We start from the raw sequence: 22,025 nt of genomic DNA, 5'->3' as shown, positions 1-22,025 counted from the left end.
CCAGTATCTTTTCTGGTATTAAAAGCACACTGTAATTTCTGGCTTTTCCATCCCCACTTCCCTTTGTAAGATCGGGTGCCGTGTTGGGTCTCTTAATTTCTTTTAGACCTTACCTGGCCTCTCTGGCATCTGCAAGGTGGTGGTTAATGGTTTAGAGATGATTGCTGGTAGTTCCCCAAGCGCTGTAGGGACATTTCCAGTGGTTCCTGGTGACTTTGAAACCACCTGGCTTACTGTGTTTGCTCTCTTCTTCCCTTACTCCATCCAGCCCGCGCTTGCACATTCTGCACGTCAGGTGAAAGATGCCCTGAGTATCTGGTCCCAGCTAGCTGCTGTGAAATGAGGCACTGAATAATTCAGCCTTTCCTGTGTTCAGTAACAGGCCTAGTTTTCCTTCTAATGTATTTATAAACTCTCTTCTTACTGTTTGCTGCATCTCTTGCTGATTGTAAGTCACTTTGTGTCCTAGTCTTCATTTCTACTTTTATGTTGATGTTGGTCTTTTATGTTCATCCCTGAGTCACATGTCCTTGGTTCTGCTTTGGTGTACAATCCCTTTTTGATATATCCCCCACCCCCCATCATTTAAAAGCTCCTGCTGCTTCACATCCCCACCCTTGCTAGGCAGAGGATGATCTCTCCAGAAACTCACCTGCATTTTCTTTCTATGGCGGTGCCAGAGAGGTGCATGCGTGCCTGGGGCGGGGGAGATTTGGGTCCTTACAGGTCATTCAAGTCTGCCATTGCCTTTTTGTCCCCTCTGAAGGGTGCGTCTGTTGGTTTTAAGGTGTCTCCTCCATCTCCTCTGGATCACAGGACTCCTTCCTCAGATGTTGCCTCCATTTCTCCTTCTTTCATCTTCATGACGAAACTTCAAAAAATCCGTATCGTGCACCTTCCTAGAAGGCCGAACAAATACTTTACTTCATGCTATGTGTTGAACACCTCCAACAAGCCTTTTTTTATTATTGCTTATTAACACCTCCCTGAAGTCTCACTCCTGCACATATGCTTGGGCCCATGGCTCGTGCCGCCAGATCCGTTAGGTCGTTTAACCCGCAGTGTGTTGTGCTGGCACAATTGCAGCTCATCCTGATGCTTAGCACCTTTCTCTGTTGGTTTTCCCCTTGTCTCTCTTGTCACTACTTTTTTTACTTTCATGTTTTTTCCATGTGCTGACTCTAATGTGTTTGTGTTTATGTTGTATGTATATGTTTAATGTGCAATGCTAAACTCACAGCTGTATTAGACAGATGGGGTGCCCACCAGTGTCCAAAGGAGGGGTGCTGCTTCCCCCTCTCCATGCTGGGGAGGTTTAGCCCTCCCAGCTGAGCTGTCTGCCCCCCAGAATTGCACCAGCACAAGAGAGGTGACAGGAGTGTGCGGTGGAGAGGGGGCATCCCGTTGCCCTTTTTGGGGTTGTTTCCCACCCGTGTCCTTTCAGGCCGTGGTTCTGCAGTCACTTTGGCTTGTTCATGTCCACTGGAGAAACCGTAACACCAGGGAGGTGCCTCCCCTATAAGGCCTCCGGTTGCTGCCAGCACCAGAGGATGGCAGTGGGTAAAGAAAGAGACGGTCTTAACTCCTGGTGAAGTGTGCAGCAGAGGTCCTGCCTCTCCCGGGGACCCTGCGCCAGGCTTTTGTGGCTTAGGTGCCTCCTGCACCTGAGGACAAATTCACCTAAATTAAAGATGATCAACAGAAAATGGTTGTTTTCCTAATAAGGAACCCAACTGGAATGAAGTGAGCTGAGACTTCAAGCAGTTTGCTGAAAACAGTTTATATTTCAAGCTTAGAAGTCGGCGTTCTGGCATGTATTCTTTTCTTGAAACTTATATTGACGGTTCTGTTACTGCTCCTAGCAGCAATATTGCTCTCCATATGCTCTTCTCATCAGCATCTCATCATTATTGGATAAATATGCCTCTCGTTATGTGGAACATTATTTTTGAAGTATGGAATCATGATTTTGTTACATAACTTCCAAATCTGGACCTTTGCAATGATTTATAACAATCTTCAGAAATTATTGTAATTAAAGGAGAACTTTCCACAAAGAGAATTAATTAGATCAAAGAAGGAAATAGTCACTATGTATAGTTCATTTAATTATCCTTGGTTCAATTTTGTTTTGTCATTACACCACAATTTATTCAGAATTAATTTGCAATTTCTTCTGTAATGTGATTTCCGTTTGCTTAATACAGCAGATATTTTCACTAGGGTGTATTTATATATAAATAAAGGTTTATTAATGACTGCTGGGTTAATTAAACTGTGGACTCTGCTGTCAGTTAGCTGTGAATTTTGTTGCTCGGTAGATGCAACTCAGAAGGTCTGTGCGCTGAGAATGGGAGGCAAGGAGTCAAATAACTTGTTGAATGTGTGAATATATAAAGTAGATTGTGACTGTCACTTGCTGGAGGGGACCCGGTGAGATAGCTTGGGCTTTGCCTGCTCAGAGAATTACTGATAGAGGACAACATGATTTTGGTTCCCATATGGGGAAAAGGAAATTACGTTCTTTAAGTCCATAGCAAATAATTGGTAATAGAAGTGGTAATCTCCCAAGCTGCGGTATGTTGGTAGCTGTAGGTAATAAGGACGAAGTGTGTTGGAAGGTTTTAGGATGTAGGCTTTGCCCAAGTGGTTTTCAGGTTTTGCCATCTGTATGTAATGTCTTTACTTTGTATAGTGTAAGCGTATGAAAAGATTTCTGTGATTTGATCTAATAAAAATTATTTTAAAATATGTCATGTAGTTTTTTGAAGTTGTGTTTTAATACTTGGTAGTATCTTAATGTTTATCTTCCCTTAAATATTGTTCTGCAGCACTCTCAAACACTTATATTTTAAACCTTTACACTGCTGAAAGTACAGACATTTTTAACTTAGTTTTTAAGTAGTCAACACAGATTAAAATCAGCTAGTTCTTGGCTTCTTTTTTTTTTTTTTTCCCTTTAATTAAAAGACTTGACTTTCATTCTGACTGAATTCTGTAGCCAAGTTGACTTTAGCCTTAGACTATCTGGTATTAGTGGCATCTGTGTTAAGTTTGGACTCAGCTAATCTTTTGGAATCTTTGAATATTGGGTTGTAAGCCAAAACTCAGCTATCCAAGAGCACATCTGGTTTGCATAGTATTACCTCATTTGTATAAGGTAGTGCTCTTAGTTTCTTTTCATTAGTTTGTTTTCTGTTTGCTGAAAAGGGGAATTTGATACAGGGGTTGTGCTGGCAACAGAAAAAGTTTAAGGAACTTCTGTGATTTTTTTATTATTATTATTTTTAATTTTTTTTTCCTATACTGAAATTTGTTATTAAAAGTCATGATTTTGGTACATAGCCAGGTATAGTAAATAAAGTAATAAAATAAGAAAAAGAAGTTCTTAGCCAATTATGTCCATTTGACAAACATGTAGACACTACTACCTATTCTGTCAGGTTTGCTGCATACAAACAGAAGTAGAATAATATTCATGTCATTAAATTTCTTAAGATTGCTGTTATTTCTTCCAATAATTGGAACTACCTTTTCCTAGGAGGATTGTTGTGCCATTTATAAAAAATGAAATGCTTTCAAAGTTCTGGATAAGCAGCTGTTTGCTAAGGAAGGCAAAACAATCTATTGGTGGGCACTGAGAGGAGTGTTGTGTTCTGTCTTGTAATTTAGGTATTTTTAACCTGCACTAGATAGAATGAGAGAAATCTTAACAATACAATCATTGGAGGAGTTTGTAAGAAGTTGGATTCAAAATGTGTTTGCTTTGCTTCTATTTATGTCTGTAAGATAACAGCGTGAAATCAATAGTATTTTGTTCTCAGTATTTGTTATTAAACATATTAGTATGTGTAGGGAAATAAAGACGACATTTGGAAATGGGTGACCTTGGGTTAATTAAATCCATCTGCTGTCTGACTAATGACAGGAATATTGTAACCAGGGAATCGCTTATGCTAAAAGGTTTGATAACGCACAAAAAGTTTTCTAACAAAGCACTCTTAGAGCAAGCGAGGACTCCTGTGTAACTGGAGAGAAAACCAGGCCCAGAGAGTAACTCACAGTATTGTAAAGCTCTGCTTCACGTGGGCATGTCCCAGAAGAGGCTAAGAACCACACTTGTTGTTCCTTGAGATACAAAATTGTAACTGGCAAGGAAAGTAAAACATGTTTCCATCTCATGCGACATGAAGTTGTGTTTTATGGGGCTAATTTAAATGGCTGCGTTTCCATGCTCATGAACACCCAGGATACCATCGTTCATTAGGGAAGAAGCTATGTAGGGTGCAAAACTGAGCTTCCAGAGATGCAGTGATGGCAGCTGAAGGAAGACAGACTTTTGATTCGTATCAGCTGGAATCTGATCCTATATAGATGAATGCCTCAAGATACTTGGGGTGACTGTTTCCAAACAGCAAGTATGATAGCTGCTTTCTACTTACACTGCTCTAACTCGTATCAGGAGGGGAAAAAAAGACTTTGTACAACTTCCATGCGTTACACTTTGTATTGGTCATCTATGGTGTTTGGTGGTGTTTGAGCAATGATTTTTGTAGCTCTAAGTTCTTTTTTTGTTACTTCCTAATTCATAGTTTCTGGAAAAGAAAATCAAATGCATAGTTTGATTTTTATTGAATTAATTATTTGCTTGATTTGCATTTCATATCTTCATACACTTGTACAAAACATGTTTTGAGAGTGTGGGGAAAAACTTCTGAAGTTTGTGGAGACCTGGGTGCTTTTAAAGCAAGGCAACCGTAATAGCATCAGATGAATCATAGAATCGTTTAGGTTGGAAAAGACCTTTAAGATCATCAAGTCCAACCATAAACCTGCTAAGTCCACCACTAAACCATGTCCCTAAGCACCTCATCCACAGGTCTTTTAAATACCTCCAGGGATGGTGACTCAGCCACCTCCCTGGGCAGCCCGTTCCAATGCCTGACAACCCCTTCAGTGAAGAAATTTTTCCTACTATCCAGTCTAAACCTCCCTTGACGCAACTTGCAGCCATTTCATCTTGTTTATTTAGGAATAGTTTATTCCATGTCGATCTGACAGATGGGCAAAACAAAACCCAGAGAGATTAACATTGTTCTGCAATTTAATTTTTAAAGCGTACAAAAAAGTGTGGCTTAATAGAATTGAAAATAGAGGATGGGTTTGTTTGATCTACATCAGAGGAACTTGTTTAGGCTTCCTCTGTAGTGAGGTGGACGAAGTCGCGCTAGTATGTGATTTATCTTAGCTTAAAGCAGGCATCTAAAACAGGTCAGATGAATCGCTCTCTGAAACGTCTGTGACCATCTCAGGTGTAGACATCTGAAGTTTGATTAGATGAATGCCTTTCTGACTGTCACATTTTAAGACATGAGTTAATTATTGCTTTTTATAGATGCTAAAGACAATTCGTTAAACAATACATTTTAAAAGGTATTTTTGATATAACCGTGCCAGTTTGAGCGTAGAAATTTATGATGTATTCCTAAATGTGTCACACATTAGTAGTTTGAAAATGTGACCTGAAGCATAAATTTGCCATATATGCTTTCTAGTTCTGCTTCTCTTTCGTGCTGTTTTGTTGTGCCAGAGGTAGGAACGTGCACCCTCGTCCTCACACGCAGTGCAAAAACTGATCACAGGCTGAATGCTGGGCACTTGCTTGCTGAACAGAGGCATATTCACTGGAGAACTGAGCCTTGAAAGTGCAGAACACATAAATGAGTTTGAAAATAGTAATTGGTCTCATTTAAAACATTTTCTGACAAGCAATGTAGCTTATTAAACATTTAAGTAAAAAAAAAAAAAAGGCCTGTACTAATTTCGTGATCTTTAATAAAGCTGTTTCTACTAGTAAACATTATAGTGTATGTTAAGAGTTGATAGTGACTGCCTAGCAGATGTATATTCTGTGTCACTGCTTGTAATTACATAGTAGCTATGGTTACCAGGTTAAAGAAAGCACGGCCTGATGATGAACGGAAATAGATTGCTGCAGTCTGGTTTGTGTCTGAGTTGCTTAAAAGCAAAATGCTCGAGGATAAGACCATAAGGACTAAGAGCATACAAGTAACAAATGTTAAGAGCAGACTCTCTTTGCTGAACTGGCACAGTCTGCTTTTTCAAATCCTTGTTTTGATACAAAACCATGGTATTTCTTCAAGTTGGGGTTTGCGTCTATATAGTTTGAGTTGGGTGCCAACCACATATTTGTAATGAAACTATTTAATTGAAGTGGTTAAGATTTTGAATGAATATTGCTAATATTTTAATTTTATTTTAGCACTGGACAAAGTTAAGTCCAAACAGACTTTTCACATTCAAGGAAAGTCACATTCACTTTACTTTAAGTCTAATACTTAGAATGACTTAATGGAAGTATTTATCTTTTCTTTTGGATGCTCCAGTACTTAGAAAGAAATGACAGAAGTGTGGATGGATTCAAGCAGGAAGGACAGAACTGTGCTGAAGGACAGTTGTACATTTGTACTGATGTTGGTGGGACCACTTCAGATCCCACTTCAGATGTTTCTAGTGTGTATGTTGCCTGGAAGCATCGAAAGTACTTGAGACCGTTTCCAAAAGGGAATGCAGGTGTTGAGGAGTTCAAGCCCTGTTGACTTCAATGTAAAGAACAAAAGATTTAGTGTTTTCAAAAGTTTCCACATGGTTTAGAAACCCAAACTGCGGTGAATTCTGTTGGATTTAGGGCCCTCAATCACACGAGCTTTTCTCAATGTATTACTCTCCTTTTACAAATTATGAGCTATGTGGAACTGTATGTCTGTCTGTAACTTCAACGCAATTTGTATAATCTCTGTATATTAAAATGTTGAATAAGTTTTTATGGCAACATGCTCTTCCTCAGACTACAGATGCATTTAGACCTGGTCTTTTGCACCAGAGAAGCTTTCCTAGGGATACTCCTTGGGCCAGTAATAGCCACTTTAGTTTTAAAGGCTGGGCATATTAAGATTAAAACTTTGAGCCTGATGTTTCTCCATTGTGTAAGCCTAGCCTACAAATTCATGGCTACGAGATTATACTCAGTAGGTCTGCTCACTTTCTTTTACAGAATAACCAACCATGACTACAGAATCGGGATCGGACTCTGAGTCCAAGGATAAAGAGCAGGATCAGCAGGAGAGCCCTGCGCAGCAAGGGGTGGCGGAGACCCAACCGCAGGAGCAGCAGCAGCAGCAGCGGCAGCAGCTGACCGAAGAGCATCAAAACGCACTCGAGCAGTTCTCGGCCGTGGCAGCCCACAGCACGCCAGTGAAAAAGGAGCAGGTAAGGGAGCCCATGCATGCATCCTCGCTGCATACAGCTAGCTACGTGCCCACTTATTGCTCCTGGGGAATAACGAGCCTGGTGTGTTAGGAGCAGAAATATATATTCAGATATGCATGGAAGGCTGTTTGGTGTGGTGCTGTAGATCTTGACTGGTTGGTCTTTTGCATTTAAAAAATAATAGTTCCCATGCAGAATGTTTTGAAATTCATGCCCTGCTCTGTTCTTTTAGTGTCAATTGCTATTCAGCCACCAGCCAGATCTGATGCAAAGCATAGTACCAGTAACGTACAGAAAAGCCTTTCTTAAAAACAGATGCTGCTAGTTCATTTCTGCCTCCAGTGCTTAAATACAAGGGCAGTCTTATTAACTAAGCAGGAAACATCTCCAATCTTGCATTTGCATTAGATAGCAAACAGTGGCCAATTTTTAAGAAGCTGAAAATGTTTTCAGAGTTCATTTCTTTGACACCTGCTGAAAACTGATTTCATGCTTGCTTGTCTGATGTGTGAGCCATGAAGAATCTGTGGTCCCTTAAGCTTTTTGTAGTTCTGAAATGACTGCATTATAATTACTTTAACTTTTCCCGCAATAGGTTTCAGAAGGGCTATCACTTGCTTTTCCATTTGGTTCATTGTTGCACTTATTAAATTTGTGGAAGCTGCTTTCATTTTCCCGCTAATAATTTCCAGTCAATACGATTAACAGGCATTGTTCTTCATCAATAAGTGACACACAATTAATGAGGTATCTGCAAATCACATCCCTTAGCTCTGTAAGGTTATGACCTCCATCTGATCGCATTTACCTTTGACGAGTGGAATAAGTCAGTCTAAGTCCTCCTCTCCTCCAGCCTTTATAAAATTCAGATTGTTTGAAGTGGGGTCCCGTTATTTTACCTACTTGGGAGACAGTGCTGGTGAAGCAAGTAGATGTAAGGCATTGCTTAAAATCAGCGTGAGTGCTCCTGTGGAAGCTGTTTGGGGCTGGCTGTGGTCTGGGTTTTAAGCTTTTGTCGACAGAGCTACAGCACAAACTTGCTGTTGGTGGGGAAAAAATGGGGGTTTAAGTGATTTCAGATAGAAAGTGTTTTTGTATCTCCCTTATTTAGGGATGCATTACCTAAATGCTTGGGACAATAAATGTTTCTGGGACCAAATTAAAAGAGATGTCTTATGTCTGACCTCTAATATCTCAAGAGGTAGAGATGGCAGGGCAGAATTTCTGGTGTTTATTGCTATTGAAGATCAACCATTGGAAGAACTGGTTATTTTTTTTTATTTCTAACCATTTTTACTGTTGATAACCCTTGATCAGCCTCATTCCATGCCCATCAAAGACCTCTCTGCTCTTGCTCCAACATCCACTGATCATGTGTTGGGACAATTTTGGTCTCTGAAATAGATCAGAATTTGCATGTTGTTAGTTTGGGGAAAAAAGAGGCAGGACTGCTTGTCCAAAAGAGAAAGGTGCTGCACAAACTGGTCATTAATTTAAAGTGTAATTCTATCAGGCCTAGGCATAAGTATTATTAATTTTATTCCTCCAGACATCTTCAGTAATCTTTCCGCTGCAAGTTTCTTTTCATCTTAAAAAAACCAACAAACTAAAACAAACCCCAAAATAACTACAAAAAACCCCAAAACCTTAGGAAGCAAACCTGTCCATCTGTGTTTACGGAGGTGTGAGTTTGGAGACTTGCTCTCGTGTGCTCTGTGATCCCTTCTTTTCCCAAAGAAGATCAACTGTGAGCTAGTGTCTGTAGAAGCCTTGACAAAAGAACTGGGTTAGTGAAGGGATATGTGAGACCTTCCCATTGAGATTACCAGATTGAATCCAAAAGTCCCTGTTGTAAGCTGACTGCCAAATCCAGCTGCAGTGATCTGCCCAGTATATTTCGTAGTGGCTTAAGTGTCCCTATCACAGGAAAGAACCACTTAAAAGCAGCACTAAGAGACAGAGCTATTGACAATGATGTCATTAAAAAAGCCAAAAATTGAAGGAGTAATGGGTATCATTCTCTCGCCGTCTGTAATCGCAGTGAGGAAGTTGATTATTTTTGGTGTCGCTCGTATGAGAGAACCTTGGGAAGAAAGATTTCAGTGACCGATCCATGACAGAGGCTTTTTGTTGTCATTCTATACACATAAAAAAGAACATTTTAATGAAGACAAAAAGGCTTCTTCATGTTAAGATTAGCAGTTACTACAGAAATGAGTCCTTTTGATCAGGTACAATAATGCAATTTTACAATCTTCCTACCTTCCTATGTCGTTGAAAATGAGCAAGAAGGCGTCGCATGGGCTGGGCACTGACATTTCTGAGCAACTATCATAAGTAGATGGGATTCATGCATTGTGGAAGCTTGGTAATATCACTTCATACCCCAGCAAGAAGCTGTGAAGTGTCAAAGATCATTACTGCTGAATCCTGTGATTCCAAATGCTTGCTTAGAGAGGGGGGCCCAGCTTCAGAAGGGGTTGAACATACTGTGTCATAGTAAGGTACCGTAATACAGATAGAGATGAGAGAGCTTATGCTCAAAAAACACAAACCCTAAAGCAACTGTGCCGCACTAGAATTTAGTCCACGACGCTGAAAATACTGCAGCAATACAGCACAGAGGTATCATGGAGAAGAATTTAGGAGAAAATGCAGCTATGCTTGCAGAGTTCAAAATAATTCACTGAGTGCATGGGTTTTTCACAGACCATTTTGTTTTTCTTAGATACCGGGATGTCAGGTTTCTTTAAGAAGAAGAGTCTTAATACAGCCTGAAAGTACCTCAGTGCCTGAACATGTCAGCATAGTTTGGGGGATCTTCTCTAATAGTTCTTGGCATGTTTTGTTCTTCAGACAAATGAGAGAAAATCCTTTGTATGACTTTAACCTAGACACATTTCCCATCTACATTAAGTCAGGGGACCTTAACAAACAAAATAACCTCAATACTATTTCTTTTTTAATATTTATAAATAAACAAATGTCTGCTGTAGTCTTGAGATACTGAGTATCTTCATGAAGGAAAATAATCACCAATCCATTAGGTTTCACAGAAATTGTTTGCAGGCTGAAGATGGTTCTAAAATTTAAATGTCTGCTGGGTGCCCTTGTTGTTGTGGGCTTTTCTCTCAAGCAGCTTTCTCGTTTTCTTGAAGATTAATTCCCTGCATCTGTTTATTTTGTTGGTTGTTTTTTGTTGGGGCGGTGTGGTAACTCTCACATGAGAAATCTAGTGAGCCACTGGGTATGACAGTATATTTTTTCCAGCCCTGGAAAGACTTTTGCACCCACATATGTGCATGTGCACCTTCCCTGGCAATTTTTTAAACAAAACGTACGGAAATCATCAAAGAGCCCCACTGGCCATCAGCAGCAGCGCAGCTGTTCACAGAGGCGCTAGCAGGACACATCTTCAGTCTTCTTTTTCTCTCGGTGCAGTAGGTTGGACCACTTGCCAGCTGGCTGCAGTTGTGGTAGCGGGGTAGCTGGCCTCAAGCCTCGCTGTGAGCCTGGGGGGACTCTCCCCCTTCGTCACAGCCGCTGTGAGCGTTAAATGCTCAGCGAACAGCTAATGCACTGACATATGCTGTGCCTTCATCTCCTGCCAGCCTTCAAGGTATGCAAGCACCTTGACATCCAGACGCAGAGCTGGTGTCCAAGTGCTGGAAGGAGAAAGTCCTCCAGTGCTGGAGCTAGATGGGCGAAGAGTCGGAGGCTGCTGGGCTGCTCCGGGGGACGAACTTAGGGCTCAGGGGATGAGGGGGATTTTGAAAGCAGCTTTTGTGTTGCTTTTTTATCTTTCTAGTCCCACTTTCTTCTTGTCTCCCCACCCAGGGAAGCCCAGGAGACCTTTGCTATGTCCTCTCTCACAGGGAAAGGAGGGGCATGGGTCTTACCTCGCCTCTTTGCAGTTGCCTCTCTGCCATTTGCTGGGGCTTTGGTGGGAGCTGGCAGTGTTGGTAGCAGAGCTGATTCCAAATTCCTCTTTCCCCCGTTCACCTGAAGGCAGAGGGGAAGCTTAGGGCTGGTTTGTATGAAATCTTTCGGGGAAGGTTCCCTGTGATTCAGAGGTACATTGTTGTTGCTGGTTATACGATGCAAGGTTGTTCTGGTCTCAAAGCAGATTAAAGCTTTTGGATGGATTTGCTCCATTCTCATGAAGGTTTGTTATAGACAATGAATGGAAACAGACTTGGAGGATTAATTTACAATATATTTCCAGCGATGCTTAGTACACTGAAATCATTCAGAGCCAAAACAGTTGGTTTGGGGTTTTTTTTCCTTGTAGTGAGGTAACGGAAAGGTTTGGGGGTTTTATTTTTACTTATTTCGTTTAAGCTTTAGCTTCAGTGTTACTGCACTCCTGTTGAGGTTTTGTTTGGAGACTCAGGGGCATAACTGATGAGAAGGGTAATGACTGCGGCATAGTGCTGTTGCTAGGAAGGGTGAAATGCTGTTAGAGCTGTTCTGGCTTTCATCTAGTGCTGTGGAGAGGACCACGAGCTGTGCTGCATCGTGGTAACTCTTCAAATGGTCTGACCCTCAGATAAACCCAAGCAAAAGTAACCACGGTCGATTCTTCTCTCCCCTTTCCCCTGCAGTATATTTGTCTTTCAAATAGCACTTACTTCTCGCCGGCTTGAGGGCCTTACCGGGCATCAGTGGAGAGCAAAATTCAGCCTCTCATCCCATAGTTATCATCCATTAGCCAGCCAGCTGCACGTATAATAGTCGTTTGGCCCCTCACTTCCATCCTGTTTGTTTAACCTTTTGCTTGGGTGCTTGGGGAGCCTTCCGCTCTCCCAGGCGTGTCAGCATTCCCCTGCGAATTCACGATGTCATGGGTGGGTCTGTCCCCTCATTCAGGGGACTGTTTTCTCACTGACAGTGAAATTAGTGCAAACCTGATGGTATTTTCTTATTCCCTATGACACCGTGGAAGCATCATATGATTTAATAGGTATGGGACTTAAAAGTAATATCAAGAAACTGTAGAAATATCTGTTCATCACAACGTTTACCAATTATTCAGCATTTCCAACAGACAAATAAATAGGTCCAAGAAGTCCAAGTGGGATTTTGTACCTATGGAAAAAGTAGAAGCCTAAAGTATTTTCATGCATGCCCCTCCTTCATGGATATTCTGTACATTTTGGAGTGAGAAGGAAGGGCTGGGAGGAATACGGGGAATATGGGAAATCTTTTCAACAGATAAAGAAGACTGTCCTGCATCAGGGGCTTTCTTCTTCAAGCCCCACACTAGGCTCACTTAAATGCTTGGGTGCAGGGTGCATACTGTACTGCATTGCGTGATTGGTTTATCTCACTTCAAAACCATCTTTCTTTCTTTTTGTAGGACACAGACAAAGAACAGGAGTTTGCTGCTGCGAGTGCAAAACAGCTGGAATACCAGCAGCTAGAGGACGACAAGCTCTCTCAGAAATCATCATCTAGCAAACTTTCCAAGTCTCCTCTAAAGATTGTCAAGAAACCGAAAAATATGCAGTGCAAAGTGACACTTCTGGATGGATCGGAATATGCGTGTGAAGTAGAGGTAAATTACATTTTGTCTTCTTTTTTTCATCCCGTCTGGAGGAAAACATTTGAAATTAGATTCCTAATTTAAGCAAAAGTAAGAATGGCCTGATATTTCGCTAATGCCAAGCACAGAGATGCTTTCATTGTTTTCTCTGGACGTTGAAGACGTTGCACAGATTTGAGCTGGGTGAGGGATCATAAGCAGTTGCTGGAACAGCCAGAGACTTTGGATTAATTTTATGTCAGCACATGCCACAACAGAATGCAGAAAATGAATTATGGGCAGCAAAGCCCATAAACAAAGAAGGATTTGAGCCCATAGGGCTTCTCTTTTCCTTGGTACTGTGCTGAGTCGAGACTCACATTGAGTCACTGTCCAAACAGTAATTCTGACCATCGTGAGATTAGCGGGGGCATGAGAGACACCCAGGGTAGGCAGGGGAAATGTCAGGAGCAAATAGCAGTGAGAGTGGTGAGTTTTATGTGCTTCTCCACGATGTCTGTGAATCATAACTGTGTTTGAATGTTACTGGGAGAAAGTTGCTGGTGGTTTTCTGTAAGGAAACTTGCCTTCCCTGCTGGGACTTTGCCAGGAGACTACTTTTGGGAGGGATGGTCTTTGCTGCACTGTCGCTTAGGAACCTGTCTGTGCCTGTGGGCAGACCCGTGCTAAGAGGATGCCTTGCCCTCAACTCCAGAAGGCCATGGAGAAGAAGAGCGTGAGCGAATTCAGCATCTCATAGTGGGCATAAGCAAATTCAGCATCTCAGAGTGGATCCATTTCTCCATTGAACCTTTCCAGACACATCACCGAGGTGGTCTTTGGGCAGCAGACCAGCCTGTCCTGAGCCTGCTTTAGGTCAGGAGGCCACAAGCAGCTGCCGGGAGGGGAAGGATGTGTGTTGGAGGGCTCAGCAAAGCCAGCCCTCCTTTGGGCAAGCACAGGGTGCGGCGGAGAAGAAAAGCCACCTGTGGAGGACAGAAGAGTATAAAGGTAGAGATGGGATAGTCTGCAGGCTTGAAAGGGGAACCTGCAGTAACACAAAGAAGGAGAGAGGGTGGAGGAAAGGAGTATCTGACTGGGAGCCAAATCCTGATGTCTTTACAGTCAGATTGCACTCAGCCCTTGCATCCTCCAGCCGCTCTTGCTTTAAGTGCTTTGGAAAGTGGCAGGTGAGGAAGAACTTTATGATTTTTATTTAACCACGGCTTTGTAGTTTGGGCCAAATTTTTCTATGCTAACACAGGAGCTGTGATTTTATTACTTTTACAGCAACTTAGCAGGCATGCTATCAGTATCTCTTAGTTTCACTGGCCAAGTCCTGTGTTGTTTCCTTCAGACTAGCAATAGCTATCTGGCCACATACTTTGTGACCATTAAATTGTCATTTCTTGACCTGCGGTCCCAGTTTTGTCTGTGAAGAATAGCGTGCAAACCATTAAGCTGGAAGAATGACTAATACTGGCTTTGATGGAAAGAGTCAAACTCGTTTCAACTTCTGCCATGTGGTTATAAAATGTGAGTCACTTTTTGGAATACAGTCAAACGAATTTTACCAAATAGGATTTCTAAGGAAATCTTGTCCAGCAGGCTGAGCTTTATGGGAATATAGGATAGAGCAGAAGTGGAGATTTGTTATGTTAGACTTCCACTTATGCAAAAAAATGCTGTGAATAATACTTCCTTTTAGGAAGTTTCACTTTTTCACTAAACTTGGATTCTGTTGAAGTGTCAAAATGCTAGCATATAGAAGCCATCATGTTTTATTGCTTGTCAGATTTCTCTGTTTTGCAGCTTCTGAATAGGTCTTGAATAATGTCCAATATAAATTTTGTATGCATTTTTTCTACTTACACTGCTGAAATATTTTGAAGTTGTATCTACTGTCATCAATAATCACTTTATCTGCTTCTCTAAGATGGCTAGACTTCCTAGGCAGGATGTAATATTGATGAGAATAGAGCTTCTAAAAGGATGAATTCTCAAATGACAAGTTGTGATGATGAGCAGACCCCTGGGTGCATTGAAATGGAAGTTAGTTAGGAGGCACAAATATTTCAGGGAGCAGTTTAGAAGGCACAAATATTTCAGGGAACTAGTGGAACTGGAGGGATGTATGCATTTACATACCTTAAATGGACGATCCAGACTTTATATCCTTCCTAGGTAGTACTGTCAGCATACTGTGTGTATTGAGGATGCAACTGCAGGTACCTCTCTGGCACAGCCCACTCTGGCCCATGGGAACACTTGGTAGATCCCCAGGGGAGTCCACTTCTCAGGTGCATAAAGTTCAGCTACAGCAAAAGGATGCTGTGTCCAGCCAAGAGAAACTATGTGATTTTTCATTGTGCTTTTTCTCCCAGGGAGAAAAAGTATATACAAAGGGAGTTAGTAGGGCAGGGAGACATCTCAGGAAGCGATGTAGGAGGCTGAAGGTGAAGTTCACCTACAGTAATTCTGTGTAATAACAAAGTTCTGTGGCTGTTTTGCAGAAACGCAGTGCTGCAGCATGAGAAGTAATCTGTCACATTTCAGAAAAATGCTATCATATTTTAAGGATCACCTACAAGTGAACTTACTGTATCCCTTAAACTTGGGGCGGAGGGGGGGGGGAGATATAAAGACCCAACAAATTATGGAGGTCAGTAAATTCCCCAAGATTAATTCCTTAAAAGAAAGGGGAGAGGGGTGGACAACACATGGCAATCAAATATTTAATATTTCCATTCCTTGTGTTTAACCCACTTAACTGCATCTTTCGGTGTGGGTGGTGGCCCAGGGTAGGGATGTGACAGTTGGTGGATGCGAGTCAGAAATGTCATCCCATGTTGTCAGCTCCTGTCTTCCTGCTCTGTCTGTGTGTCATGCTTCTGCCCACTGAAGGCTACAAAGCAGTGTAATCTAGAAGGACCAGAAACTTAGAAACCTAATTTTGAGCTAGAATAATAGCTCTGTCAGTGAATCTTGATTTGGATGTGGGCCAGATATTTATCCCTCCAGAACTGTATTCCCTAGTCTGGGAGTTGGGGATCATTATAGAATCCATCAGTTACTCTACAGAGTGCTTTGCAAATTACAAATGCTTTTTTATATGTTAAATATTAATATCATTTAAAGGAGCTTATTGCTCTCAAGTAGAGCGCAACCTACAGCTTATCAATTATGTGTTCATCCAGTTAATGACCTGACAGCCAAAATTGCTCACAGACTTGGATGCTTCTGAGGCAGGTTTGGTTAATCCATTATCCCCCTGGTGTCCTTTGTTTCAGAAGCCCCTCTTTCTTATTCCATATTTAATGTTGAACGTCTTCACTGCCTTCTGCTGTATCTTTCTGTCTCTCTGATGTCCAGTACTTAGCATTTGTGACGCCAGGATTTTTTCATATTGTATGAGAGATATCTACAGGGCAAAATGTAGCAGAGGTAACTTCAAAGCTGAGGTTAGTAGTGGTTCATCTAATGTGGTACCCTTTTGGTGAAAGGATCTTAAGCAAATGCCAGGTAAAAGCTTTCTCTTGAGGCCCCACAGTGTTACTGCCTGTGTGCTGTATCTGTCCTGACCCAGAAAGTCTTTCATGCAGTAAGACATTACAAGCCAAAACCAGATTAAGCAGGTAACCCAGCCTGTTCATTCATCCTTCTCCAAAGCCATAAAACAGAAGCATTACCATCTGTACCCCCGCTGCCGCTCTCATCTGGGAGCCTACCGATGGTAGCGGTGGGCTTATTTAAGAGGGGTTTTTCCTTTCAGAGGTGGGATGGCCACCTAACGGTGCTTTGCCTGTCCGGGGACAGCTGTTGGCTTTTGGAGCAGAAGTATTTGCTGTATGCTGACATTGTCCCTGATAGTCTATCAAAGAAAAACAGACTCAGGGTCACTAAGTGTTCTCTAATGTCATGAAGAAGCTGGAGGTTTCTAGTGGGCGCCCAGTCACAGGAGTCGACGCAGTCTGCTCAGAGGGATGCTGAGCAGTGATTTCCCCCTGGATGTCCACCTCTGCTGGAAGCAGTTCTCCCTGGGCTCTTCGTTATACTCTCCCAGCCAGCATCAGCATCAGAAATGCTGTTTGTCAAAAGCAGCGAAGTCCACAGCTGGGGCCAAAACTGCACTGCAAAGAGGGTGCTGAAGACTTCTCCGTTAAGCAAGCTCACCTATACAGTGCATTGTTGGTTTGAAGAACCAAAGATAAAGCAAGATCCGAGACTGCAAATGGATTTCAGATAACCTTAAAAAAGGCAGTGGACGCACTAGTTCAGGATTTTCCTAAGATACAAAAAAACCAAGCAGAAATAACTTATTTCTGGGTTCCTCCCACTTTAAGCAGGGAGTTTCAAGAGCTGTAGTACAGCTATTCCTAGGATTTATTTCCCTCCTCTTCCCTCTCTGCCCCATCTCAATTTTCTGTTATCTAGACTACTACATTTTAATTAAAAGATGCAAGTGGAACCAGCTGTCATCCTCTCCCTTACATGTAGCCGGATTTGAAGCGTCTTCCTAAAACAGTTTGGAATTTGCCTTCATTGTTTCTGCTCTAAACATATACATGTTGTTAATCGCAAAATGAGATCAGAAAGCTATAACATAATCTTTCTAAATAAATGGTAAAATAATTAGATTTCATTTTCAAAGGCTCAGCTGTCTGAGCCCATTGGTAATTTATACTCTTTCTTCATTCCTCTATGGCTCAGACTTCCTTATCGTGCAGGACACCAGTAAATGAAAACAAATGTTTCCATAGCAGCCTGTCGGTGGCATTTCTGCAGCCCTACATCAAACAGTGAGTTACTGTAGGATTCAGATAGGCTGCAGAGCACGTGGAAAGCCGACGTCTCAGAAGGCATTACTGGTATCCCCTTGTCTTGGTGGATGGGGGTCAGCTGAGGTAGGAGGAGATTGGTAAAAATACACCATTGGTTGGGTTTGTTTCATCCATTTTTCTCAGTCAGGCTGCTGCTGGGACCTGGGCAGTAGTTGGGTGTCCCGTGCTGTAGCCCCTGCTACGCCTTTGTGATGAACCTTTGGTGATTCCCCGATGGAGACCCCATTTTCTCAGCAGTGGGTTTCCCCATGTCCTCAGATGACTTCAGAGGAGCGTGCTTGAGTTGCAATGGTGAGATGGATTATTTCCATACATTCAAAACCAGAGTTTATATCATGGACAGAGGCAGACTGGAGCGAACAGGTCCCTTTCTGCCCTGCACAAGTATGTGCTGAAACTCCTTTTTGGAGACGAAATGGGCATGGAGTATTGTGTTACACATGAATTTTTCTTTTTCCTGTAGAAAAGTTGAGAGTACATGGACGCTTCTTTAAAAAATAAGTCATTGAAGGTGGTCATAGGAGAGGCTTTGAAGAATAGAGAACAAATAGACTTATTTCTGCTCTGCCACCATTGCCAGAAATGAAGGAGAGTGGTGGCTGACTTCAGTGCTGCATGTGTTTCTTTTCCTGGTCTTCCAAATCTGGCTTGCAAGACTACCTCTGGAGGAAAAACCCATCTCTGGGGGAACGCCTGGCCCCGTTGTCCCCCTCCCCATGCAGCATCTGAGCTAACCCTTCCCCAGGAGCCGTCTCCGCCTGGACATGTGCCCCACTTTTGCATGGGGAGTTTAGTAACATTGAATTTCTCATCCATTTTGAGGTAGGCTTTAAGGTCAGGAAGGAAACCGCTGTAATAAGATTCAGTGTGCTTTCTGAAGGATACAGTTTCAGTTACCCCCTGCACATTTTAATTGTTTAATGAATTCCACACAGTCTTTTGCAAATGGCTTTACATGTGAAACTGATTACTGAATGCAAGAGGGAATTTTTTTAATAAGACTTTTCCTTTTGACCTACTCGTTGCTTACATTTCAGTTAATTTAATATGAAGAGCTTTGGTTTAGGTTTTTGTTCCTTCCCCAGGACGTGTTTCAGTAAATGTGACTGGGTTGAGATGCATCATCGTTATTACACAGAATGTTTTCTGTCCCCAGACCCACTAATTAGGACTGACTTAGATTAGCCAGGGGATTCAGTTAAGATCTATGCTACCTGACACATGTCAGTAGGAGTTGTGAGTATTGCCTGAATATGTTCCAGCTGAATAGAGTTAATATACAACTTTTCTGGCTTGCTTTTTCCAAATACTGTAGGCAGCTTTTTATGAGTTAAACTACTGGTCAATTCAAGAAGTGTAACAGTCTGGAAATTGATACCGATGTTGTCCAGCTCTTAATAATCAACTATGAGGCTGAGCAGAAAAAGCTTTTTTGCTTCAGTTTGGTAATTGAAACAAAAATAAAAATGTTTGGGCTCCCTTTTAGTGATGTTGATTATTATTATCATCATTTCACTGAAGCTAAAGAAATCTAAATCAAATGAAGTCAATTCAGGTTGAACCAAGCCTTCTGGAAATGCCAGAAGGCAGAGGGAGGATGCTCGTGTGGTACTTGTGGGGCTGGAGGGTTTCCTTCTCGCCAGAAGCAGCTCAGCTCCCCTGCAGCTCCTCACATCTGGGAACATCTGGGCTGCGTGGTATTCAGGGAGGAGGTCTCTTACAACCTTGGTAGGAAAACACACCTAAGCGATTAGACAGCTGGGGTCTCTTGTATTTCCTCTAACTAATATGCAGGTATTTTACAGAGACTGAAGGAGAACCAAGAATTAAACCCAAGTCACTCCTTCAGACATCCCACCAAGTAAACAGCAGATTGGGCTTTAAATTCCACCTTTTGGCAGAAAAAAAAAAAAAAGATATTGTCGCTATCAAAATAAATGCCCAAATTTTAAAATAACAACAAAAAATACTTGTATGTGTGCTCTCCACATCTATTTTCTGCATCTAGTCCTCTTATCTGTTACCTTTCATTAATAGTTTCTGAAAATTATTTGGGCAGTGAAATGATGGGTTTAGCAGACAAAAATCTTCATTTTGGTACTTTGGAGGCGCCAGCCGTTTTTCATAATGGTGAAAACTATTGAGAGAGCTCAACCTACCTTGACAAATATTTTCAGCTGCCCTGAAACTGTGTTTTCTAGGGAATAAATGATTAGCTGAAAACTTCCGAGTGAAATGTTGCCTCCGGTTCCCTCCCCTTGGTGTACCAGTTGAACAGGAGGCAACAAGAGCTTGTTCTCCATCTGAAGAAGTTTTTAAAAAATTTTTGGTCATGCCCACTCTAACCTAGGTACTGCAAGGCTCATTGCTGGTTAACCTGTTTGCAAGAGCCCAGGAGAGGATGATCTTTTACCCGCCTTTTACCCCAGACAGACAGAGGTCTGTCGGCTTCAGGGGTCCTGTCCTTGTCACCATCCTTGCTGATAGCCTCACCAGGGTGAGACTACGTCAATCCCTCCATGTTTGTCTTCTCCGGACGCATCACCTGGGGTGGTCCTCGCCCCAGAGAGCCTGCTGCTTCTTGCTGGGGTGCCTGGTGCAGCCAGCACCCAACCTCCGCACGCGTTTTTAAGTGCTACTGGAATATAAATCACAAACAGTGGATGAAGGGCTTTGCTTACCCTTTTCCCTTCCCCAAATGGAGGCTCAGATTTTAAAGCCTCCTGCTATTTCTGGACAATTTTGTCCATTCCCCCATCTCCCCCATGCCCATCCTCCCAGAGAAGTTGCTGATTTTCTTCTCACTGCCCAGTCACACTTCTGCCAAGCCTCCCTCCATTTTGTCATGTTTCCTGACTCGTTTCTGTGTTGCTCAACTGCCTGTTACCTGCTCCAGCTCCCCACCAAGCCATTTGAATTCATCTCTGTTGCTAGTTGCTCCCATCTTATAGGTGCCATCCCCACATTAACACTTAGAGTTGCTGATTCCAGACCAAAACTAAGTAAATGTTCACTTTATTATCATCCTCTAAAAATATTAGCTGTTATATAAAATCCTGACACCTCATATGGGTGATTTTTTTCCAGCTGAGCCCCATGCAGTGTTCACTGGGCTGCTTTTATGTTTTCTTATCCCTGTCTCTTGATAAAGTGAACAAAATACCAGAGATAGGACTGGGTGGTGAGGAAATACCTGCTTGCAAAGCAAAGCTTTGATAGGCAGTGAGGTCTGTCTCTTATGGTTTATCTTGCTCTGACAGAAATGGTTTTGATTTGAAGTGGATAAAGCTTGGATGTAGCTTGAGAATAGGCTACGTTAGTTTTCTTGACAACCCCAGCATTGATGGTGTGATACTGTCCAAGGTACCCCAAATCTAAAAGCCTGATCATCGTGCTGCTTCTCCTGTCTCAAGAGCATCTTTCTGTGCTATGGTTTGTGTAGGACTTTTTTTTTTTTTTCCCTCCACTCCAGCCTGGCAATGTAGGTCAGGGAGAGCTCTGTGGCTTTTAAATTCATATAGCAAGATTACTCTGTAAATCGGACTATGTTGACAGTAGAGCTTTTTTTCAGCTGAAAATAAACAAAATGTTTATGGTTGATTTTTGCTGATATATGCCAGTAACTATTTATGGTACAAGTAGCGGTTGGTTCCCCTTGCTGTGTCGGTGCTAGGCTTGTGCATACTTAGCAGTTACACAGGAGAGATGCGTGTTTGCTGAGCTCATCCAAGTATAGGTAGAATAAGGAAAATATTTATATTTATAACCCCCACTGGAAAGCTTCAACTGCTGTATTGAATCCCAAGAGACTCGGTTGAGATACTGCAGAGTGTCTTGCAGGAGGCGGTAGGGCAGTCAGGAGGCATTAAGCCAGTGGACCAGCTGCACGTCTAGTTAAAATCCAAACCCAAACAATCTGTGTTCTTAAGGCTGAGCAAGGCGGGTACTTTCTGTGTTGAAAAGCCTCCAAAATCGTGGAATACGGTTTATTATTTTATGTCAGGATTTAGCAAACGTGTGAGACTAATCAATGTGCTGAGAATTGAACTGCTGTTTGAGAAATAGTATCTTCTGTGTTTTACCTTTACTGGAGAGTAGTGCTTGTAAGCTGTTAGCAGATCTCAGTTTTTGCAGTATGAATTCTGTTGATGCACTTGGGATGCCCAAGCGTTTGATAATCATCACGTTTGACAGGTATTTCTGTAGCTGTTGTGCACGTGTAGCCATGGCTGTTATGCTTCCACATATAAAGACGTGCTCCAGAGTATTTGCTATTTATTTCGCAGGTGCCCCTTTTGCTGCTTTGCATTGCCATGAACAAAGTGCCCACTTTATTCCTAAGTGTGCAAACCGTGTAGCGCACACATCGG

At 42.1% G+C, this 22,025-nt stretch overlaps 1 protein-coding gene across 1 annotated transcript in view; it reads left to right on the top strand.

Annotated features, from left to right (window-relative positions):
• The window catches only part of EPB41L3 (erythrocyte membrane protein band 4.1 like 3), a 104,712-nt gene that overhangs the window by 26,112 nt on the left and 56,575 nt on the right, over positions 1-22,025 (top strand). The window contains exons 2-3 of the mRNA XM_059835969.1: positions 7,076-7,290; positions 12,650-12,847. Coding sequence (XP_059691952.1) covers positions 7,087-7,290; positions 12,650-12,847 — 402 coding nt within the window. The 5' untranslated portion in view covers positions 7,076-7,086. The remainder of the gene's footprint in view (positions 1-7,075; positions 7,291-12,649; positions 12,848-22,025) is intronic.

The sequence above is a fragment of the Gavia stellata genome, chromosome 3 (assembly GCF_030936135.1).
Source record: "Gavia stellata isolate bGavSte3 chromosome 3, bGavSte3.hap2, whole genome shotgun sequence".
Lineage (NCBI taxonomy): Eukaryota > Metazoa > Chordata > Aves > Gaviiformes > Gaviidae > Gavia > Gavia stellata.
The sequence above is the reverse complement of the archived record's forward strand: the minus strand, read 5'-3'. Positions and strand labels throughout refer to the sequence as shown.